Source organism: Microcaecilia unicolor, chromosome 7, assembly GCF_901765095.1.
Source record: "Microcaecilia unicolor chromosome 7, aMicUni1.1, whole genome shotgun sequence".
NCBI lineage: Eukaryota > Metazoa > Chordata > Amphibia > Gymnophiona > Siphonopidae > Microcaecilia > Microcaecilia unicolor.
This window is the reverse complement of record NC_044037.1, coordinates 252,020,499-252,043,616: the sequence shown is the minus strand read 5'-3', so window position 1 is coordinate 252,043,616 and position 23,118 is coordinate 252,020,499. Positions and strand designations below refer to the sequence as shown.

The window sequence follows — 23,118 nt, the reverse complement described above, 5'->3', positions numbered from 1 at the left end:
CGCGATGCCTAAATTAGTAACAGAGCGGTTGTATTCTATAAAAATGCACATAGATTTTAGAGAAGCCCATCACCCATCCATTCCATGTCCATAACCACACTCACATTTCAACTATGAGACTTATATTTCCGCACACCACCTTACAGCATACGCTTAGCAAGTAGTATGCATACATTTTAATTAATGGCAATTAGTGATGATAATTGGTTGTTAACATCCAATTATCAGCACTGATTAGCTTGCTAACTAATTGACCTCTCTGTTTACTAAGCTGCGCTGGCAGCTTTCATGCGCTAATGCCAACACAGCCCATTCACGGCTTAGTAAACAGGGCCATAAGATATGTGCATTGTTATGGAATACGCTTCAATTTCCACATGGAAATCTCAGCATGATATATAGAATCCCTGGGATAAGGGTGTACTGTATATGGCATTATTTGAAACATTTACATGTGTAACTGATATGTAAATATTAGTGCCTATTTTCTAGAATTACCCCCATAGGTATTAGATATGTATACTTTTGTGTAATTTTATAAGAGCTATTTTCCTTACATAAAATATGCTTTTAAATAAAATAAACCTTAATCTTACTTCCAAATATAATTAAGGGTGGACATGTTTTTCCACTCCTGCTCTAGCCAAGGTAATGTACAAGCACTTTTCTGACCTCATTTGCAACTCTCTTTAACTAGTCCCTTATTTTCTTACTCCTGTTACTCTGTCTTATCTATCTATTTGTTCCATCTTTGCTTGCACCCTCTGCTGTCTATTAAAATGTTTTATTGGGCATACTATGCCATACTTTGTATTGTTGTTTGAATATTTTTACTGCTGTAATTGTCTATTGCTTATGGTTGACTTATTCTTGCTGTACACCGCCTTGAGTGAATTCTTTCCAATAAATAATAAAATTTATTAAGTAGTGTTACGTCCCCTTAACATGCAGGATGAAACATGCATTATATTACTGAAGCACACATTAATTTAAGGTACTGTACTTTGGGATATACAATAATGAGATGCAAAGCATGCCACTGCATGCAAAACACCTCATTATTATCAAAACTGAATGATGCAGCTTGTAATGAATATTGCAAGCTGTGTTATTCCTGGAAAATAACACCAGCATAAAGCTGGCATTGTTTTTCCTGGCCTGGGGCATCAGGCCACTTTTTCATGCAGCTGACCAATCTAAATTAATGGTCCCCCTTCCCACCAATGCTCCCTCTCATCACTGCCATCTCTTCAGATGCTTCCCTTCAAAGACCCCCTTTTCTATGACCCCAATTGATGTCTCTCCTTTCCACGTGCCTACCAAAGAATCCCTTTTCTCCAAAAGTCCCCTCCCCTCAGCCTACCTTGAAAAATCCTTGGGGTCAAGTGGGGATGGGAATGGGTTCAATCCCCAGTCACCCTTGTCTCTGCCTACAACAGGTTCAAAATGGCACCAGTGAACTCCAAGCAGTGCCGGCTTGGGCAGAAGCCACTGGAAATTGCTCCTGCCCTGTTCCCACTAGATCCCAGAGAGTTTTCGAGGTAGTCCAGAGGTGCTCTTCAAGAGGGTGGAGAGGCTTTGGGGGGAGGGAAAGGTGGCATTAGGAGGACCTTCAGGAGAGTAATGGAAAGGGGACATTTAGGAGTATATATGTGGAAAGGGGAAGGCATCAGGGGAAGGGTGCCGGACCCTTTCAGATGTGGCTCAGGAGCACTGGACCACAGCTTTGTGGCCCCATACTTCCAGGCAGTATGAATAACGCTATATGTGAGATTGATTGCAAGCAGTTTTACGGTATTCATGTACCACAGAGGTTATTAACCTGTGGTTCTGAGACATCATAGGTTAGTGACTTCCACAGAAAATTAAGGTGTGATGAAATTACCACATAACAATAACTACCCTCACAAACGGTCAGATGTGGGTAAGTTTTACTAAACAGGCTAACAGTAAGATACATGAGTACTTTTGTGCCTATGTAGCTTTCAGTGATTTTTCTTTACTTTTTCTATCTGCAGATAGGATAAAAGTAATAAAAACAGAGAAGTCGATGCCCAGAAGGATGGCTGCTACCTAATCATAAGGAAATAACTTACCTGTTTATGCCTGATATTCAAGAGGCCCTATCCGTTTAAGCTGGATGGCTAATAATGTGTTCCTAAATTTACAAGTTAATTAAAAAGCTTCAAACTGTTCAAAACACAGCAGCCTGCCATATTTACAATATGTCATGTTTTGACAGTGCAACCTCTCTGCTACTTAGGCTTCATTGGCTACCTATAAAAGCTAGAGTCTACTTCAAGATCTTTGCTTTTATTCGTTTAGAGGATCTTTTACTAAGGTGCGCTCATGTTTTTGGCACATGCTAAAATTGTAGGCATGCTAAACATTAGAGATGCCAATGCATTCCTATGGGCGTCTAACGTTTAGCGCACCCAAAATTTTAGTGCACACTAAAAACATGAGTACACCTTAGTAAAAGACGCCCTAAATAATTTATACATTGGCCCCAAATTACATGCAGCTACTTTGGAGCAAGAGATTATCTTACATTACATTTCCCCAATTGCAGAAAGATTGTTTATAAATCTGTTCTATCAATGGACTTTACCTACCTGGGCGCGAAATGGTGGAATTCATTACCAAAGTCAATTAAACATCGATATAATTATCTACAGTCCACAAATCTTTGAAATCACATCTCTAACAAATTCTTGTCAGCAGAAAACTAACTGTTCTGTTTAATTTCTACATAATGTCAACTTATATGAAGTATATACTTAATGTAACTTCTGTATACAATTCGATCGATTCTTCGATTACTTCAATTGTATTGTACTTAAAATTATAATCCTTGCACTAACAAATTGTATGGTGATCATAATAATAATAATAATAATTATTGGCTTTGGTGATACTTACATCACTCTGCATTTGAGCCACCTTCATAGAATGGAGCATCTTGGGATCATCATGAATGCTGAGGGCTCCAATCATCTTCCCTTTGTTCTTCTCATAGTCTTTCTTATATGCCACCTACAGAAAAAAAACAAATATTTTTCAAGCACAGTCCCAAATCTTGACTAAAAAAAAATAAACATTCACACTAGGGAACTTACATCACTTGAAATCCTGCTGTTCGCTTTAGCTGCCACAAGTGGAATTGCATCAATTTTTATATCAAATTTCTTAGATTTTGATCTCTCCCAGTCATATTTATACCATGTCTAAAACAACAACAACAACAAAAAACAATGTTTATTGCAATTTCAAAATCAATTGGACATTATCCCTGTATTATATATATGGCACCCAAATTAGCACATCCAAGTCTGGGTGCGCTGCTGAGATGTGGGTGCAAATGAATTGGTTAACAAGCTCTTAACCATCAGTAATTGGGAACCAACAACCAATTATTGATGTTAATTGGCATTCATTAAAATCTGCTTGTGCATCTAACTCCCATAGTGGAAATCCTAAAAGGGGGTGTGGTCATGGGAGGGGTATGGGCGTGTCAGGAGCATTCCAAAAGGTTATGCGCATAGTTATGGAATACTGGCTAAGCACACCTAACTTGGGCACCAGCATTTGCACCAGGTTTCAGCAGGCTTAAGTCTGGCGCCCATAGGGGCACTTTTACTAAGCAGCGGTAAGCCCACTGTGAGCTTACTGCATGTCAATCCGGTAGTTCCACCCCTAGTGCGTGCCATTTCCGCTGCTACAAAAATATGTCCTATTTTTGTAGTGCCAGAACGTAACCAGTGATAATCGGACAGCGCAGGTCACCTCAGGGTTTGTGCAGAAGCCCTAATCGCTATCTCAATGGGCGGTGGTAAGGGCTCCCCACAAAAATGGACATGCGGTAAGTGGCTCACTTACTGCATTGTCATTTCTTTCTCCCAAAATTGGACAGCCTTTTACCCGATGCAGTAAAAGGGGGCCTCAGCGCGTGTCAAAAAACACGTGCTGATGCTAGCCCAGGCCCCCTTTTACCGCAGCTTAGTAAAAGGACCCCAAAGTTAGGCATGGAAATTGTTGTTACACGCTATTCTATAAAGGGTACATGCCCTTTTTTAGACTAGCACTTAGCACCAATTCTTTTCAATGCCATTTTTGAGCGCTGTTTATAAAACTCTCCCCTACGGAGCTAATTCTATAAGGAGCAGCTTAGATTCAGGTGAGAAGAAGGAACATAAAGGGCCCTGCGGTAGCTCCAGGGGCTGTTTTTCCGCACACCAGGGCCCTTTTTACTGCAACGGGACCCCCCCCAAAATGGCCAAGCATTAAGATAATCCTTAACACATGGCCACGTGGTGGGGAGTGAGGTGGCGGTAAGGGCTCCTGTGGTAACCCGGCGGTAACCGAGCAGCATATGGCAATGCCCGTATACCACTGGGTTAGCGCAGTGCTAGGAAAAATAATTTCCCAGAGTGCCGCAAAAGGAGCGTGCAGTAGCCAGAACTGCAGTCAGCGGCCGCGTTGGGCCGGAGGTAGTTCCATTTTAGCATGCAGTAAGGAGGTACTTATGCACTTAAATGACTTCTTACAGAAAAGAAAAGTATGTGCCATGATTTGATACGTATGGGTGGAGTTTGGGTAGAGTATGGACAGAGCATATGTGTACAGGCACAAATCATAGAACCCTATAATTTACTTGTATTCAGACATACATCTAGGTGTGGGTATTTACACCAGTTATGGGGTTGGTATAAGTGGTTGTGTCTAGATGTTTGCTTCTTCTCTGCCACTTGTGCTAGTAACTTGTAAAGAAAAGTAGGTGCCTATTTTCGTTTATAGAATAGGCTGAAAATAGACGCCGGTGCCAGCAATAGCATCTGTAGTAGGCAGCCTGAAATTTGTATTCTCATTTTTAAAGTCCTCTTTGGCATTTGAAGAATGCTCATTGCAAAAGGGAGAGTTTAAAAGGCCAGGACATATACACATTGGGGGCTAGATTCTATATATGGCGCAAAAAAAATCGATGCTGAAAGAAGGGCTATTCTATAAGCCGTGCTTAAACTTAGGCGTGGTTTACAGAATAGCGCTTATGCAAGGGAATCACACCTAAGTTTAGGCGCAGCCATTTGCACCAAATGAAACCTGGTGCAAATGTATGTATCTACATTAGGCACATACATTATTCCATAACAACGAACATTAATTTTAGGAACCCATGACCCTTCCATTTCTGCGACCCCTTTTTTAGATTGAGCGTAAATTTTAGGCATGAATACAATGCCTAAATTTATGTGCATAACTGCCTATTAAATCTAATTAGTGCCAATAATTGCTTGTTAAAAGCCAATTATTGGCACTAATTAGTTCATTATTTAATTAAAATGTGCATATAAATTTTGCACATGCCCAAATTTGTGCACATAAGTTTTGGTGACTTTGATAGAATTATGGGGTTTGAGAGCATGCAAAGATAAGAAAAACCAGAAATCAAAACAAGATAGATTGTCCAACATTACTGCCAATGGCACAGCCACAGGTGGCCTTGGATGGGCCAGGGCCCACCCAATTCGGGCTCAAGCCCACCCAAAGTTTTATCTCCCTTAGTGTGGCTGGAAGAGATCCCCATTCCCCACCATCCGAAGATATCTCTTCCAAAAGAACTTAAATCTTGGGTGGCTGCCAGCACTGTCCCCGAGCCGCTGCTGCCCCCACTGCACACATGCTCAGTTTTCATGCATGCATAAAACTGAGCATACGTGGAGGTTGGCAGCTGGCAGCCATCTAATATGTAAATTCTTTCATTGGGGAGGAGTGGGGCCAACACAGGTATTTCATTTACTTTGGGGGTGGGGAAGGGCCCCGGGAGGGAAGGAGAACTGGAGAAATGAAATTTGGGCTTTGCTTTAGTTGGGGAGAGGTGGACATGAAATTTTTGGCCCACCCACTTTGCTCTCAGACCCACCCTAAATCAGCTCTCTGGCTATGCTACTGATTACTACACTTCCCATCCACCTCTTTTCACCTAGGCACTTTACAGACAAAGAAGTCAATTATTATTGCCCAGCTGAAGACCAAACTGAGATCTGAAACTGCTAACCAAGTTTACATTATGAGTAGATGTTTTAGCCAACCAGACAATCTCCTCTAAAACAAGTAAGTAGGTAGACAGACAAACAAACAGACAGATGGATAGATCCATACTTACGTCACTGAGGTTATAGGCATTATGTCGAGACTGGAGAATGAAGGGAGCGTCTGCTGGAATATGGCACTTGGATTTTTCTTGTTCATGCTTGGCTTTATAATTCATCTGAAATAAAAATCAGAAGAAAAGTAGGACAGTAAGAATGCAACCAAAATGATAAGAACACTCTTCCATGATTGTGTGACTGCCCTGTTTATGGTACCAATATGTAATCATGATGGAGTGTAACCTGCACAGAGTGGCAGGTGCAGCTCTGGCCGCCTTACCGGGCAGACTAGATGGACCATGCAGATCTCTATCTGTTGCCATATACTACGTTACTATGTAAGAAGGATAAAACCTGTGAATTTATTTGAAAATGTTCAGGTCATCAGACGGTTTAATAAAGCATTTCGACTTTTTATAGGTGCATTTCGACTTTTAAAAGGTATAGAATGCTATTTATGTTTTTTTCTTGTGATATGTTACTCTGAAGTGCCCCATCAATACTTCAGATATTAAGATGTCTATTCACTAAAGTGTATCAAAGCATTAATACACATTAAGGGGTGAATTCTATAAATTGTGCCTAAAAAATCAGCACCAAAAAACCCCCGCTTAAGCACTATTCTATAAGCTGCACCTAAGGTTAGGTGAGGTTTATAGAATAGTGCTAATGTCCCTGGAGTCATGTGTAAATTTAGGTGCACAGTGCACAAATGGTGCAAACGCCCTTGCCTAAATTTACATGTGTAAACCACTTATTCTATAATTGCGCGAACCACCCATGGCCCTCCAATTTCTGTGCCCCCTTTTTCAGGATTGCGTAAAATTTAGATGCAGATCATTTGCTTAAATTTATGCACATACATCTTAATTGATTCCAATTAGCACCAAATATTGCTTGTTAAAAAGCCAATTATTGGCACTAATTGGCTCATCATTCAATTAAATTGTTTGCGCATATTGGGAACATGTCTAAATTTGCACACACAATATTTGGCAGCTTTTATAGAGTGGCGGTAAAAGGAGCCCTGCGGTGGCATCAGTGCTCAGGTTTGCCACACACTGAGACCCCCTTTTATCTCTGCCTGGTAAAAGTTTTTTTTTTTTCAAACAAGGAAATATCTGTGTGGTAATTTAAACACTTGCCACACATCCACTTCCTGGGGGATCCCTTATCATCTCCTACATACATGGAAAACTGTCTCTCTCTCTCTCTCTCTCTCTCTCTCTCTCTCTCTCTCTCTCTCTCTCTCCTTCCTCCCAGAGTCTTCTCACATCCCTCCAGTCAGGATCCCCTCTTTCCATTCATTTCCTTGCACTCCTTTTCCCTTTCTTCCCAATAATACTTCTCTCTTTCATACACTGGGTAACTCCCCTCCCTCTTCCTACAAGTGCCCCTTTTTCCTCCTTCTTCCAGTGATCTCCTTCTCCATATTACCCAGCTTTTATGTTTACCCCCCCCCCCCTACTCAACTGCTCCCTCTTCTCAGTGAGCTGCTCTATTTATTTCTCCCCTCAAGAAAAATGAACTTCCCAGTGCTCTATTTCTTCCCTCAGTCCTTCTCTTTCACTAACCAGAACTTCATCTTTACCCTTAAACTGTTCTTCATCTCTTAATTTCTCCCTTCTACTCCTTTCTTCTCCATTCAATCTCTCCTCTTTCACTTTCAATGTCCATATAATCACACAGCTCAACTATTCTTAGATAGCCCATACCATACTACACACTTTCTTTCATTACCTTTTACCTCTTTCCAGCATTTACACCTGCCCCTGCAGGGTTTGAATCTGAGGATGGGAAACGGCTGGGGCACTCTGAATCTCAATCCTCAGTGTTCTTTCCATCTCCTAAGTTTACAACACTGGCCTCCTCCCTCCTCTGAATAAAATTTTGGTGATGCTAAAGGAGGATCTCTCCCACTGAGGAACAGCATCATAATTATCTTTGGTGAGAAAGGCATGCTCATGATTTAAAGTGTTAAAAGCCAGCCCCAATAGACCACAAGTGAAACCTATTCTGTACAATCTTATTAAAACTATGCAACTGGACACTCTGATCTTATTATCTGATCCAATGAGAATATCAACGTATCATTTTTTATGGAAAGACAGGGCTGGATTGGATCCACTAGACACCAACTAGCCCTTTTGCAGATTTCAGCCTGGGTCCTCTATACTAGAATGATCCCTAAATATGTTAGTTTGATAGGCTTTAGAAAATCTTTAATGATGGTGAACATACCTCCACTTCCACCCTTTGGTAACAGTGTTTATCTTTTCTTCTTGAAGTCCAAGCTAAATTTCCTCTGCTGCAGTGTAAGCTCATGACTTCTCGTCCTATCTCCAATGGAGATGGACAACTAAAATTCTCAATTTGTACATTTCAATCAAATCACTCCAGTCTTTTCTCTATTAGACTAGGTAAACGCAACAACTGCTACCTTTTCTCTTAGGTTTGATTATCACCCAGACAATTTGTCTTCTTATTCTATTGAACTTAAACTTACATCACTCAGTTGCTTGGAGTTCAGCTGTGCTTGAACAAGTACTGGAGAGTCAGTTACTTGAGTAAACTGAACTTTGTCAGGATGCTGTCTGTAGACAGGCTAGGGAAAAATGGAAAAATATTACAAATTTAAACTTTTTAGAGAAAAAGTAATTACAAATGAACTACAATGTATGGAAAAGACAGGGTTTGATATTAAGATGGCAGCGGTGAGCATTTTTATAGCCCCCCACCAGTGTTATTCTCAGATATTCAAGGCTGGGCCATGTTTGGGCATCATTTCATTTTCTTTTAAGTATTTATATACTGCTTAGAACTAGGCAGTTTCATTTTACAGGTACTGGGTTCACAATGTAAATAGTATGTTGTATACTGTACTACCTGGAGCAAAGGAGGGTCATGTGGAGCTGCAGAGGGAATTGAACCTGGTTCCCCACGATCTCAACACACTGCTGCAGTGGAAGTCAAACCCAGTTCCCCAGGTCTGCATTAGGCCACTCCTCCACTCCATTTACTATCTGAGTTTATGCAGTCAGCTATCTCTTACATGGTTAAGTGCGATTTGACTGCTAAAATTAAGCAATTAAGTGCTGAATATCGGCACTTAACTGCTTATAGTGCCGACTCTGACGCCAGATAATAACCGGCTTTGAGTTTAGCAGTCAGTGGTGATACTCAGTGGCACTAACTGGTTAAGGGCTGCTGAATATCAGCAGATAGCCCTACACAAGTAATCTAGCTGGCCAGGAGCCTTTTCTGGCTAGTTAAATCGCTTTGAATATCGACCCTGATGATTATACATTTATCAGTCAATATTGAAACTACACTACAATCCAGAGAAACGTCAGGGCTGAATGTACAGTATGCAGCAGCGAGTGCCACCGCTATATAGAATACTATAAATTACATGCCCACTTCCATTTAGGTGCCCCAATAATACGCCATATGATCCTATTCTATAAACCCAGTCAGTCACTTTAGATCCCATACCAAGCGCATTCAGTTTAATAATCAGTCACCTGTGCGGAACCCAGTGGCGTACCAAGGGGGGGGGGGCGGTGGGGGCGGTCCGCCCTGGGTGCACGCCGCTGGGGGGGGTGCCGCGCGCCTGTCCGCTTCGTTCATTTCCATGCTCCCTCTGCCCCGGAACAGGAAGTAACCTGTTCTGGGGCAGAGGGAGCACAGAACGAACGTAGCGGACAGGAGGGAGGAGACAGAGGGTAGTGGCAAATGGAGCTTGCCCTGAGGAAAGGGATGATATCAGTGGTGTAACGCAGGGATCGGTCCGCAGGCTGGCTCTTTTTAACATCTTTGTGAGCGATATTGCAGAAGGGCTGTCTGGTAAGGTTTGTCTCTTTGTGGATGAAACCAAATTCTGTAATAGGGTAGACACCCCGGAAGGTGTGGATGGCATGAAGAAGGATCTAGCGAAGCTTAAATAATGGTCCGATAATTGGCAACTAAGATTTAATGCTAAGAAATACAGAGTCATGCACTTGGGTTACAAGAATCCATGGGCACAATACAAAATAGGGGGTGAAGGGCTTCTGTGTACGAAAGAAGAGCGGAACTTGGGAGTGATTGTGTCTGATGATCTTAAGGTGGCCAAACAGGTAGAAAAGGTGATGGTCAAAGCCAGAAGGATGCTTGGGTGCATAAAGAGAGGGTGACCAGCAGGAAAAAAAGAGGTGATAATGCCCTTGTATAAGTCTCTGGTGAGGCCCCATTTAAAGTACTGCGTGCAATTCTGGAGACCACACCTACAGAAAGATATAAACAGGATAGAGCCAATCCAGAGGGTGGCTACCAAACTGGTAAGCAGTCTCGGTCATAAAACATATAGTGATAGGCTCATGAAGTTTAACATGTACAGTATATGCTGGAAGAGAGGTGGGAGAGAGGAGATATGATAGAGATGTTTAAATACCTTAGTGGCGTTAATGTACAGGAGGTGAGCCTTTTTCAAATGAAGGAAAACTCTGGAATGAGAGGGCATAGGATGAAGTTAAGAGGAAATAGGCTTAGGAGGAATCTAGGAAAATACTGTTTTACGGAAAGGGTGGTGGATGCCTGGAATGGCCTCCCAGTGAAGGTCGTGGAGACATGACGAAAACTGTGTCAGAATTTAAGAAAGCGTGGGACAGGCACATGGGATCCCTTAGGGAAAGGAGGAGTTAGTGGGTACTGAGGAAGGGCAGACTATGTTTCTAAGAGAAAAATAATTCCTCCTTAGGACTGTGAGTCTCCTTGGGAGAGACAGCATGTGCAGGCAGGGCTGAAAACCTGGAACCGAATTTTGAAGCTGCCTGGAATATTTCAAGATACAATTGTCCAATTCCTTTGGAAGTAGGGATGGCACTTTGTAATGCTGGTAAACTGTGGTACTGAAATGTTTAACTTGTTGTAAAGAAGAATAGTGATTGATAATTCTTAGGTCTGGAACCTGTGAAGTTTAACAGTAACCCTAGGGAAGTGATCTTTATTTTCTTGTTCGTTTACCTGGAAAAAAGCTGGAAAGCTGTGGTGTTTGAAACGTAATGCTGTTGTGCAATAAAGAGCTTCAGTAATAATTGGTCAATGTGCCTCCCTGGATGGCTGCTGGATAGGTTCGTAACAGCATGCAAATGAGCTGACGTCAGCTCGCCTCCAGCGTTCTCTTCCCTCTCAATGTCCCACCCTCGTGGAAAGACGAAATGACAGCAGAGGAGGGTGGGACGCTGAGTGGGAAGGCAAGGGAAGGCTGGAGGCGACATGATCCGAGCCTGCAGCCGCTGCGACCTGAGGTAACATGAACGGATTAAAGGCAGGGCGGCAGGAAGGAGAAGAGGGCAGGGGAGAGGAGGGGAGAATCGCTGGATATAGAGGGAAGAGGAGGGAAGATAAGGGGAGAATCGCTGGACATGGAAGGGATGGGAGGGCAGGGCAGAGGAGAATTGCTGGATATGGATGGGAGGAGAGAATCGCTGGACATGGATGGGATGGGAGGGGAGAATCGCGGAACCAGTGCCGTAGCGAGGGTGCCTGACACCCGGGGCGGGTGGCCGCTGCGCACCCCCTGGGTGCAGGGCATGGTGCCCCCCCCCCTCCGGAGCGCTCCCCCCCGAAACCCACCCTACCTTTCAGCGGGGGGCAGGCAGGAGGGCCGATCCGCCCCCAGTGCACGTCACTGGGAGCTGCGTCAGCTCTGCTGCTTCCCTGCTTTCTCTGCCCCGGAACAGGAAGTAACCTGTCGGAACAGGAAGTAACCTGTTCTGGGGCAGAAAGAGCAGGGAACCAGCGAGCCGACACCCCCCCAGCGCGTGCACCCGGGGCGGACCGCCCCACAGCCCCCCTTCCTACGCCACTGCGCGGAACACAGGTGGGAGGGCAGGGCAGAGGAGAATCGCTGGACATGGATGAGAGGGGAAAATCGCTGGACATGGAGGGGAGGGCAGGGGAAAGAGGAGAAATCGCTTAGACGAAAGCCTTCCTAGGGCCTTTTTCATTTTTTCATGAAAGGGCTTTGTTGCTTGTCTGCAGAATAAAACACTATTCATAATGTGGTGTAACTTTAGGATAGGAGGAGGCTCTCTGCTAGAACTTTCGTGGGTGTTAGTATTCTGTACACACGCATGCAAGGGATGTGTGAATGGGAGCACCCAGTTATAGAATTGACCTTCCTATGCATTGTTAAACAGTTTAATTTTGGACATTTTTGCCTATCTAGTTGTGATTGTTATATTCAGTTCATGGGTGCTCTTTCAGAGAACATTCCAAGAAGAAAGTAATTTAATTAGATTATATTTATTCCTTTTAAACAGCATGATTGGGTTTTTTTTTTCCCTTATGATTTTGGAGCCAGGGTAGCAACCACTTCACTGTGTCTCTCTTTTAAAAGATAGCCTACAAAAGAACTGCAACTAGAAAGATGAAATTCTTTGAGTACCTAGCTTAGTGGTCTTCATTAATTTTTAAGCTGCGACCACTTTGAATTCTAATGAGCTGAAGAAGAGCTGCCAAATATCTTCCTATTAAGGGCCACAACACTGCTGACCAGTGTGTGTCAATGACATCCATCTCCACCAGCCCACCTTCAAACTTCATTGAGGTGGTATCTTCAAGGTTGAGAGCATTTCCAAATGCATACTTCAAGAATGTGGCTCTTCCCCCAATCCACTTTCCCTTTTCTGTCCTGAGCCTGAGTAGAGAGGCAGAGTAGCAGAAAAAGAGAACAGAAAGACAATGGGGGCCACCCCAGAGGTCTCCAAGGGCTGCCATTGGCCTCCAGGCCTTACATTGAAAAACACTGAACTAGATGGTGTAACCAGATGGGTTCTTAAAGTCATTTTTCTAATAATGTCCACATATAGGGCTAGATTCTATAAACCACGTCTACAATCAGATGCGATTTATAGAATTGTGCATAGGCCGGGTGGACGCACCTAGATTTAGGTGCAGCCATGTACGCCAGTGAAAAGCTGGTGTAAATGCCTGCACCTAAATCTAGGCGTGCTCCCCAGTATTCTATAACCATGAAAATAGATTTGACTTCCCTGACATGCCCACACTCCTCCCATTGCTGCGTGCCCTAAAATGATGCATGCGTAAATTCCAATTATTGCCCATTAGTGTTGATAATTGGTCATTATTGGCCAATTATCAACACTAATACGCTAGTTAACTAATTGAGTAGCATGCATAATTTGTCCACGCTCACAATTTAACCCGTGCTACTCGGTGCACCATATATAGAATCTGGGGGATAGTGTAGAAATTCCTGGTAGGAAACTCCTCCCTCAAGTGAACACGATATTGAGTGGTAATTTCTCTCTTTGTACTGCACAAAATAGCTGAAAACAGATTCCTTGCTTATCATACAAACCTAGTATAAGAAGTTTAGGAGGGCTAAGCCTTCCTGAAACCTTAGCTAAGTAGACCGAGAGCAGGGCAGGCTTTAAAACTGTGATGGAAGCAAGATGCAAACGAGATCTCTCCGCTTCCTATAGCTCTTAATTCCCTGCATCCTGCCTCTGATTGGTCCTGGCATACAGAATGAGACAATCAGCAGTCACAGGGGGGGAGACACTTTATCCAATCCCACAGTGAGGAGAAAAAGGGGAGGAGGCACAGAGAAGAGAAAGTGCATTACTGCAAGTGTGCAGCAGGAAGGGGAGCAGTAAAGAGAAAACAAGTGAGTGAAGGTAGAGAATACAGAGCAGAGAAAGCAGGAGATTTTATGACTCTGAAAGTTCCAAGCGAAGGAAAGAGGAATTTAAGAAGCAAAAAAAATCTATGCAATGCAGGAACACCCCCCCCCCCACCCCCGCTCTGCTTCAGCCTCCCCAAACAAGTGAGTTCATGGCCTGTGTTGCTTAGCATAGAAGACATTCAGATTTGAAAACTGCACTGTACACATACATCTTTAATCTTGTCTAATTTTTTGACTGCTTCGTACTCCTGTGTGATCGTTTGTGGGAAGAAGCATCTGGCTTTCTCATCTTCGTAATCTGCTTTGTACTCTTTCTAGAGGAGGAGAGAAAGATATAGAGTTAGGGTCAATTTTACCAAAGACAGTCAGGCTTCCTAAAGTGAACAAAACCTCAGCAGGATCCTTTACTAACGGTTAACACAGTCTAACTGCGTTAGAACTTGGTATCTGCCACAGGTCCCACTGACTCCTATGAGCACTCTGGCAGATGGTGGACGTTAGCCATTAGTCAATAACACTCTGTTTCCATATATAGCGATACCTACATCACTCCTCAGTGATCCCACTTTTAGGCAGTGCAGCATGTGTGGGTCTTCAAAGCTGCCTATGTAACGTCCCAAAACATCCTGCTGATATTTATCCTTGTAGTGAGTCTGCAAAGAAGAAAAGATTGGGTGGACTTTCAAGACCTATATACTAAACACACATAAAAGAAAAAAAATGAATGCAATTACTTACATCATTGAAGTTTTTCAAAACAATATCCAGTTGATACTGGGGTGTTTCACAGTAATTTATGCTTTTTCCTTTTGTTTTCTCATAGTCCTGTTTGTACAACAGCTTTAAAAAAAAAGGAAAGAATTTTTTATATGCACAAATTTTCTTACCCAATCTAAGCACACCTTCTAAAAGGCCAATTTAAACTTAAGATTCACGGTAAAACTAGTTAGCCACTACAGCTGTGCTAGATAGTTCCTAAAATTGTATTCAGACTGACTAAATTAAAGCCTCAGCTCCCAGATACACAGCTACATTAACACTTTTACTAAAAACAGAGTTCTGAGAGACTGGTTAACTTGGCTTTAGTAATACTTACATCACTCTGTATTTGAGCCACTTTCATAGAATGGAGCATCTTGGGATCATCGTGAATGCTGAGAGCTCCAATCATCTTCCCTTTGCTGTTCTCATAGTCCTTCTTATATGCAACCTGCAGGAACAGCAAATATTTTTCAATCACAGCCCCAACTCTAAATTAAAAAATAAAGATTTATACTAATGGACTTACGTTACTTGAAATTCTGCTGTTTGCTTTAGCCGCCACAAGTGGAATTGCATCAATTTTTATATCAAATTTCTTAGATTTTGAGTTCTCCCAGTCGTATTTATACCATGTCTAAAACAATAAGAACAATTTTATGGTAAATTAAGCATCATCTGAGCACTAAATAATAGATGAAAAGTTCACTAATGGGGCAATCCTATGGTTTATGGATTATCCAGCATTCGCTATACCACCTTCTCTGACAACAGGTCAAGGTGGTTTACAGTGCTAAAATAACATAATAGCACAAAATTAAAAGGATTTCTAAAAATTGATAGGATAGAACAAACCACATCCATACAACCGAAGATGGCAAAACTAGACAGCAATAAAGCAAAGCAATCCACATAGGCTGCTACCCCTACTAATTATTGGTCTCCAAAAGCCAATTTGGAATGTCTAAATTTCAAATAGAATATCTGAGCTCTCAGAGCTGCTGGAAGGGAATTCCATTGAGTGGGAGCTAAAAAGAAAATGGTGCTATCTCTAGTGGACTCTAAACATGCAACACCAGGTCCTGATAGAACCAAACAGTGGTCATTAAGGGCCAGATTCTATAAATGGTAATGAAAATTTGGCTGTGATAAAATTCAGTGCTCAAAGCTATTCTAGAAAGGATGCTTCAGGATTGGGTACCAAATTCAGTGCTCAACTTTGGGTGCAAGGATTTATGCCAGCTGAGCACAGATATAAGCAACTCTGTAAGAATGCGTTTATCTTTTGTGAATGCCACTGTCCCACCCATGTCCCTCCCATGGCCACGCCCCCTTATGAGTTGTGCACTATCCAATTTAGATGCCCATTATTACAGAATAGCACCTAGCCAGATCGACATCCAAATCATAATTCGTGTCAATTAAGTACTTGTATATCGTTGGAGCCCATTAACTGCACCCTTTACAGAATCTGGGGGTAAGTGACCTAAGTGACCTGGAGAAACCTCTGCCCACAGCAAACATACATTGCACTATGGGTGTGCATTCATTGCCGTTCATTTGGTTCATCTGGGCACCTAACCATTTCTATAAAGGCACATTTCTTGTGCATGTGTATGTTTTATTTATTTATTTATGACATTTATATCCCGCTATAGCCCGAATAGCACTCAGGTTCAATGTGGCTTACATAACAATTACAAAAGCATGAACATGTTCAAAATATATTAACAGAAAGTAAAATATATCATATAATGTTAGACCAGTAAAATTTGAGTTAGGAACAGATGTAATTAAATACTTAGGCCCCCTTAAAAATAATAATAATAAATAAGCTAGATAATTGAAATATATCTACAAATGAATGCATGTACAATCAATCTGCCCACATAAGGAGCACAATTACAACACATATGTACAAAAACATAAAAAATCAGCAAAAAAGAAGGTAAAGAACCTCACGCACCATGAGATCTGGGAAAAAAGTGAGGATGAACCAAGGAGGAATACCAAACAACTTTATTTATTAAGGGTTTTAAACTTTTTTTCCACAAAAACATAAAAAACACACAAAATTATTCAACCACTTCGGGGTCAGCATTTATTTGGCAGCCGGCAGTGTTATGTCTGGATAATCAATGTCGGGCCATGACCAGGCAATAGCATTGAATATCTAGGTTTGTGCAGCTGGGTATTTCTTATCTGGATAAATGTCATATTCAGCACTTAACCACCTAAATGAAACCATAAAAGGTAGGACTGAGTTTTATGTGGTCTGATTTGTCTGGTTAACTTAGAGGGGCATAATCAAACATGGGCGCCCATCTCTAAGGGCACCCATCTCTAAGGGCGAACTAGGGAAGTGGGGAACCGACCGTATTATTGAAAAAGATGGGCGCCCATCTTTCGTTTCGATAATACGGTCCAGGACGGCCAAATCCCAATATTTAGGTCGAAATTAGAGATGACCCAACTCGGTTTTCGCCGATAATGGAAACCGAGAACGCCCATCTCAAAAACGGCCAAATCCAAGGTATTTGGTCGTGGGAGTGGCCAGCATTCATAGTGCACTGCCCCCCCTCACGTGCCAGGACACCAACCGGGCACTCTAGGGGGCACTGCAGTGGACTTCATTACTTGCTCCCAGGTACATAGCTCCCTTACCTTGGGTGATGAGCCCCCCAAAACCCACTCCCCACAACTGTACACCACTACCATAGCCCTTAGGGATGAATGGGGGCACCTACATGTGGGTACAGTGGATTTTTTTGGGGGGGGTTGGAGGGCTCAACATTTACCACCACAAATGTAACAGGTAGAGGGGCCTGGGTCCGCCTGCCTGAGGTGCACTGCACCCACTAAAACTGCTCCAGGGACCTGCATACTGCTGTCAAGGAGCTGGGTATGACATTTCAGGCTGGCAAAGAGGTTGGAAAAAATGTTTCAAAAATTTTTTTTAGGGTAGGAGGGGGTTGGTGACCACTGGGGGAGTAAGGAGAGGTGATCCCCAATTCCATCCGGTGGTTATCTGGTCAGTTTGGGTACCTTTTTGAGGCTTGGTCCTGAAAATAAATGGACCAAGTAAAGTCGGCCAAATGCTCGTCAGGGCTGGCCTTCTTTTTTCCATTATCGGCCCAGGGCACCCATCTCTTACCCATGCCCCAGTTCCGCCTTCACTATGCCTTCAACATACCCCCTTAAACTTTGGCAGCTCCTGCGATGGGCTGCAGTTGAGAGCGCCCAAAATCGGCTTTCGATTATGCCGATTTGGCCAGCTTCAGGAGAAGGGTGGCCATCTCCCGATTTGTGTCAGAAGATGGGCGCCCTTCCCTTTCTAAAATAAGCAGGTTAGGTGGTTAAGTGCTAAATATTGGCACTTAACTACATAAGTACCGAGACTGCCCTTGGACCACCTACAAAATCACCAGGTTGCAATTTGGGTGGCTTGGAGGAATAGAGAAAGGGTCCGGTGACAGTGTCTTTTACTTTTTAAAGGTACACATTTTTGGTGAGGAAGGGAAGCCCTAGGGTAACTGATACTGTAAAAAAAAATGAAATAGAATGAACCCTTCCCCTAATGAAAACAAGTCAATATGAAGGGGAAATTACCCTTGTAACCCCTTAAGATAGAATGCTATAATGCACGGTGCTCAACATTGTCCTTAATGAATATGTATAACAGAGATCTGCATGCATTACCTCTCTTGTATGCAAATTTATTTTATGTATATTCATTGTGGATATCCAGAAATGTCAATTGGCTAGGGGATACTCAAGGGCAGTATTGAAACCTCCATGTTCGAAAGTTACTACATTTCCAATACAGCTGCTCTCATATAGACATTCACTAATGCCCAATTTGAAAGCTGTTCATTTTGGCCACCTTGGAAGCATAAACGACTGAACCAAAGGCCAAAGCAAGACTTGAAACTGCTAAGCAGGGTTAACATAATTAGAAGATGTTTGTAGACAGGCAACCTTCTCTCTAAAAAAAAAAAAAAAACAGGTAGGTAGACAGACACATGGCCAGCCAGCTAGGCCCATACTTACATCACTGAGGTTATAGGCATTATGTCGAGACTGGAGAATGAAGGGAGCATCTGCTGGAATATGGCACTTGAATTTTTCTTGTTCATGCTTGGCTTTATAATTCATCTGTAATAAAATCAGAAGGCAAGTAGATATGTGAGAAAGATAAAACCTGTGATTTTATTCAAAAGCTCTAGGGTCAGTATTCACGGTTTAACAAATCCCTGAAAATGACGGAGATTGTTCCAACTCCTTTATCGATAATTTGCTAATGGCCAATCTAAATTTCTTCAGCTGCAATGTAAGCTCTTGCCTATCTTGACTTGAGATGGACAACTAATGAATATCTTCTTTCTAATGCCTAGTTTGAATACTAATATCAAGTCACTTTTCAATCTTTTGTCCACTAGACTTGGTAAACCCAGCTACTTCTACCTTTTCTCTTAGGTTTGAACATCATCTAGATTACCCTCCTAATTCTATATAGTGTTCCATAAATTAGGAGCTAATTTGGTGCGTAACCTCTGTGAAACAACAGCAGTTACTTGTACGTTCATAAGTGCACTTGGATGCTATTCTGTAACTTGGTGCCTAAGTGCTCAAGTGTATAACTACAAGGGGGGCATTCATGTGGGAGGGGCATAGGTGAGTCATGGGCATTCCCACCATTCCTGCATGTGCTTTATAGAATATTGTCAGTTGCGTACACATGGTGCCTCATTTACCCCCATGTTTACTAAGCTGCGCTAGCAGCTTCCGTGTGCTAATGCCGACAAAGCCCGTTCGGCATTGCCACACAGTTTAGTAAACAGGGGAGCTAGTTATAAACATTTACACCTGCTATACAGCAGGTATAAGCATTCACATCTAAATTTTGGTAAATCATTGCCAATTTACGTTAGTATTCTGTAGCAGATTTGGCACACAAATTGCCGTTGTAGAATACCAGTGTAGCACTCAGATTTTGGGGGCCTTTTAGCACCCTGTATAGATTTGCCCCCCAATTTGTTTTCTTATTTTATTGAACTTATACTTACATCACTCAGTTGCTTGGAGTTCACCTGTGCTTGAACAAGTACTGGGGAGTCAGTCACTTGTGTAAACTGAAGTTTGTCAGGATGCTGTCTGTAGACATGCTAGAAAGAAATGTGAAAAAGTGTACTTAATATGACAATCATCACTATATAGACAATAGTAATTATTACAGGTGCAACTGATGACAGAATTTTTTCTCTAAAGAGTTTACAATCTTAATAGGCTTATTTATGAAACTTCTTTAGGTGTTAATGTGACTTTTAGCATGTGTTGGCCTCGGAGGACTGAGGTTGGACACACCTGCTCAGTTTCACTAAAACGAGCATGCCGGATGAGAGGGAAAGAGAGAGTAGGGCTGGCAATGCAGCGGCACCGGAGACCAGCACTGGACAAATGCTTCAGCTGGTGGGGGTTGGGGACCCCCGGCAGCTAAACCATTGGCACAGAGCCAATTTGAGGGGGCCCAGGCCCCTGTGGTCCCCCATAGCTACGCCACTGCATGGAGCTTGCTTTATGTACTGCACAAACAATACACATTGCTTCTTCTAGACCAGGGGTGTCCAACCTCAGTTCTCCAAGGCCGCAGTGCAGTCGGATTATAAGGATTTCCCCAATCAACATGTATGAGATCTATTTACATGCACTTCCTTCATTGTATGCAAATAGATTTCATGCTTATCTATGGAAAGGGGAAATGGAAGGCAGATCAAGGAAGGGTTTAGGTGAAAGAGAAGATCCTAGATTGGGGAAGGGGATCAGGAGAGGGAGGATGATCCTCTCAGAGCTCTCCTTTTTATCCTCTCACACCCTAAAGCCCCTCTGATCTCCACTCATACCCCCACAGTACCTCTAACCTCCCCTCTCTCCCTACTTCCTACCTAGGATCCCCTCCTCACTCCCTGCAACCCCTCATTCACTTTCTTCCCTCCCCCACGTAATTTATACTTCCTTGTCTCCTCGCTTGTTCCCCACAATCCCTCACTTTAAACACTCCTTCCCAATTCATTATCTTGTCTCCCTGCACATTACCTCACTAAAGTCTCCTGGCTCCTTTCCCGTCTCCTTCTCTGTCCTTTCTGACCCCATCAGACAACTTTCCCAAGATCCTGTAACTGGAAATGCATTTAAAAAGCCTCCCCTCCCATGCTCATTGCAGCAAAAAGAGAAGGAGGAAAGCTGTGCTGCCTTGAGCGCCATCTTTTTTTTTTAATTTCTTGCACAGAAAAGATATAAGTAAGCAAATTAGTTCCAAAGAAGACAAACTAACTCCCCTGTTTACTAAGCCACTAGCATGGCTACCGCATGGCAATGCTGACACAGCCCATTCAATGTGAACGGGCTGTGTCGGCATTAGCACACGGCAGCCACTAGCGCGGCTTAGTAAACAGGGGGGGTAAATAATTATCATCACAAAAATATAAGAAAAAGAGGAAGAAACTCTCATCATTTTTTCCACCAAAAATTAAATTACTCTATCTCTAGTCCACAAGGGAGAGACAAGGCACAATCCCAAGAAATACCATTGTTAACAGGAAAAAAGAAAGGAGAAAAGCAACAGAGTTATATCACATCATTGTAGCAGCTCCTGGTGGAGAAGGAACAACTAGCTGTCTAGAATCCAAGAAAGAATTCAGGTGGCCAGGTTAAAAAACCCCACATATATTTCACAGACTACAACTTCACCACACATTTGCATGGGAAGTTATGCCAAAAAAGACCCCCCCTAGTTGCATGACCCTTGAACGAAGCTTCACAAACGATTGACGCCTCAGTTGGGTCTGTCTAGAAATATCTGGAAAAACACAAATTTTGTGATTCAAAAACATCTTCTGATGATGACGAAAATACATTTTCAAAATCCAATCCCCATCAGGTTGCAAAACAAAGTCAACAATCAATGTAGCAGTTTGTACTCCAATGTTATCATCCTCACTAGTCTTGAGTTAGATTTAACATATCAAAAGGAATCTCTATCCCACTAGTCATCTGTTGTTTCTGTTGGAATGTATTGTATTTTACATGCATTGCCTGTCACCTATTATTTCTCTGTGATTACTCTGTGACCTCTGATGTGAATTACTTAGAGAGGTCACACAGCTATGTAACTTCCTGTGGGGGTTAGACACAGCAGATGCAGCACATGCAGCACATGGAGCACATGGAGCTCATGATCTCTCCTAACCTGAGAGGATCTATGGTGGTGTGAGCATCCATTACCATCTAAGCACATGGAAGGAGCTGATAATACAAATGTATAGTAATATGTATATATAAGCCTGTCTGATTATAATCTAACTACAAACTGTGAGTAAACAGATGTTTTGTTACTTCAACTTTAAAGTGACTCAGCAGTGAATTATTCAGGGGTGAATGAGAGAGAGATGAAGAAAGAAATTAACATTTCTAAAGCTGAAGCTGTGTGTACTAAAATCTGCTAATTATTTACTACAAATAATCCAACAAAAGGGTTACGGGCCCAGGGTCCAGGAATTGAAAAATAAGAGAAATATTACCAGGCAGAAAAAAAGGCCACATTTTTCTCTTAAGTTTTAAAGGAAAGATTCAGTCTGTCTCTCTCTCCCCCCACACAGCAGACAGAAGGCTAAGAAAATGGCTGAGGGAAGAAGTTCACCATTGTTCTATTCTCTCAAGGTGCCTAAATTAACTGAGTTTAATTATCAGCAGTGGGAATTAAGATTCATATGTCTCCTTCGAGCAAAAAGATTAGATATATGCTTAGACCAAGACAGAACAGCTGAAAATATGGCTGAATGGGACAATGCAAACTATTATGTGAAGTGCATGCTTTTGGAAGCTCTCTCAGAGAAACAAGCCATATTAGTGGAGGGAAAAGATACACCAAAGGACATTTTATATAAACTGAGAACTATGTATGCAACTACATATGCAAAGCAGCAACCAATTTGGTTGGCAGAGTTGAATGAAACCAAATTAAGGGATAAAAGTAAATGTAATGATCACATTATGCATCTTATGTCTTCATTTCAAAAGCTAGAACTTTCTGGAATTCCCATGTGTGATGCATTGAAAAGAGCATTTCTTTTTACCTCACTATCAAAGAAGTTTGATGTTTTTAGGTCTGTAATGAGGCCATTGAAGGGCAATCTTTTGAACAGACAACATCAAAACTAAGGCAGGAATGCATAATAAATGATTCTGAGGAGATGTGTTCTCAAAGCAAGTCAGAGAGAAATGAAACAAATTTCTTGGCAAAGAACAGTGGAAGGCGGAGCTATGGGAAAACTCCACCCAAGGGCAAGCTGATTTGCTACTCATGTGGAAAGGAGGGACATGTATCTAAATGGTGTAAGGAAACACAAAACACTCCCTCTAGCTCACCTAAGCCAATGGAACTAAAGAATTTTCAAACCAGGAAATGTATGAAGGACAAAGATAAACACAAAGGCTTTCTAATGGCAGAAAAATCTTTGA

At 42.3% G+C, this 23,118-nt stretch overlaps 1 protein-coding gene across 1 annotated transcript in view; it reads right to left on the bottom strand.

Annotated features, from left to right (window-relative positions):
* Positions 1-23,118, bottom strand: part of NEB (nebulin) — a 424,680-nt gene that overhangs the window by 307,558 nt on the left and 94,004 nt on the right. The window contains 11 exon segments of the mRNA XM_030209286.1: positions 2,923-3,036; positions 3,120-3,227; positions 6,164-6,268; positions 8,656-8,754; positions 14,052-14,156; positions 14,388-14,495; positions 14,581-14,682; positions 14,939-15,052; positions 15,131-15,238; positions 18,652-18,756; positions 19,668-19,766. Coding sequence (XP_030065146.1) covers positions 2,923-3,036; positions 3,120-3,227; positions 6,164-6,268; positions 8,656-8,754; positions 14,052-14,156; positions 14,388-14,495; positions 14,581-14,682; positions 14,939-15,052; positions 15,131-15,238; positions 18,652-18,756; positions 19,668-19,766 — 1,167 coding nt within the window.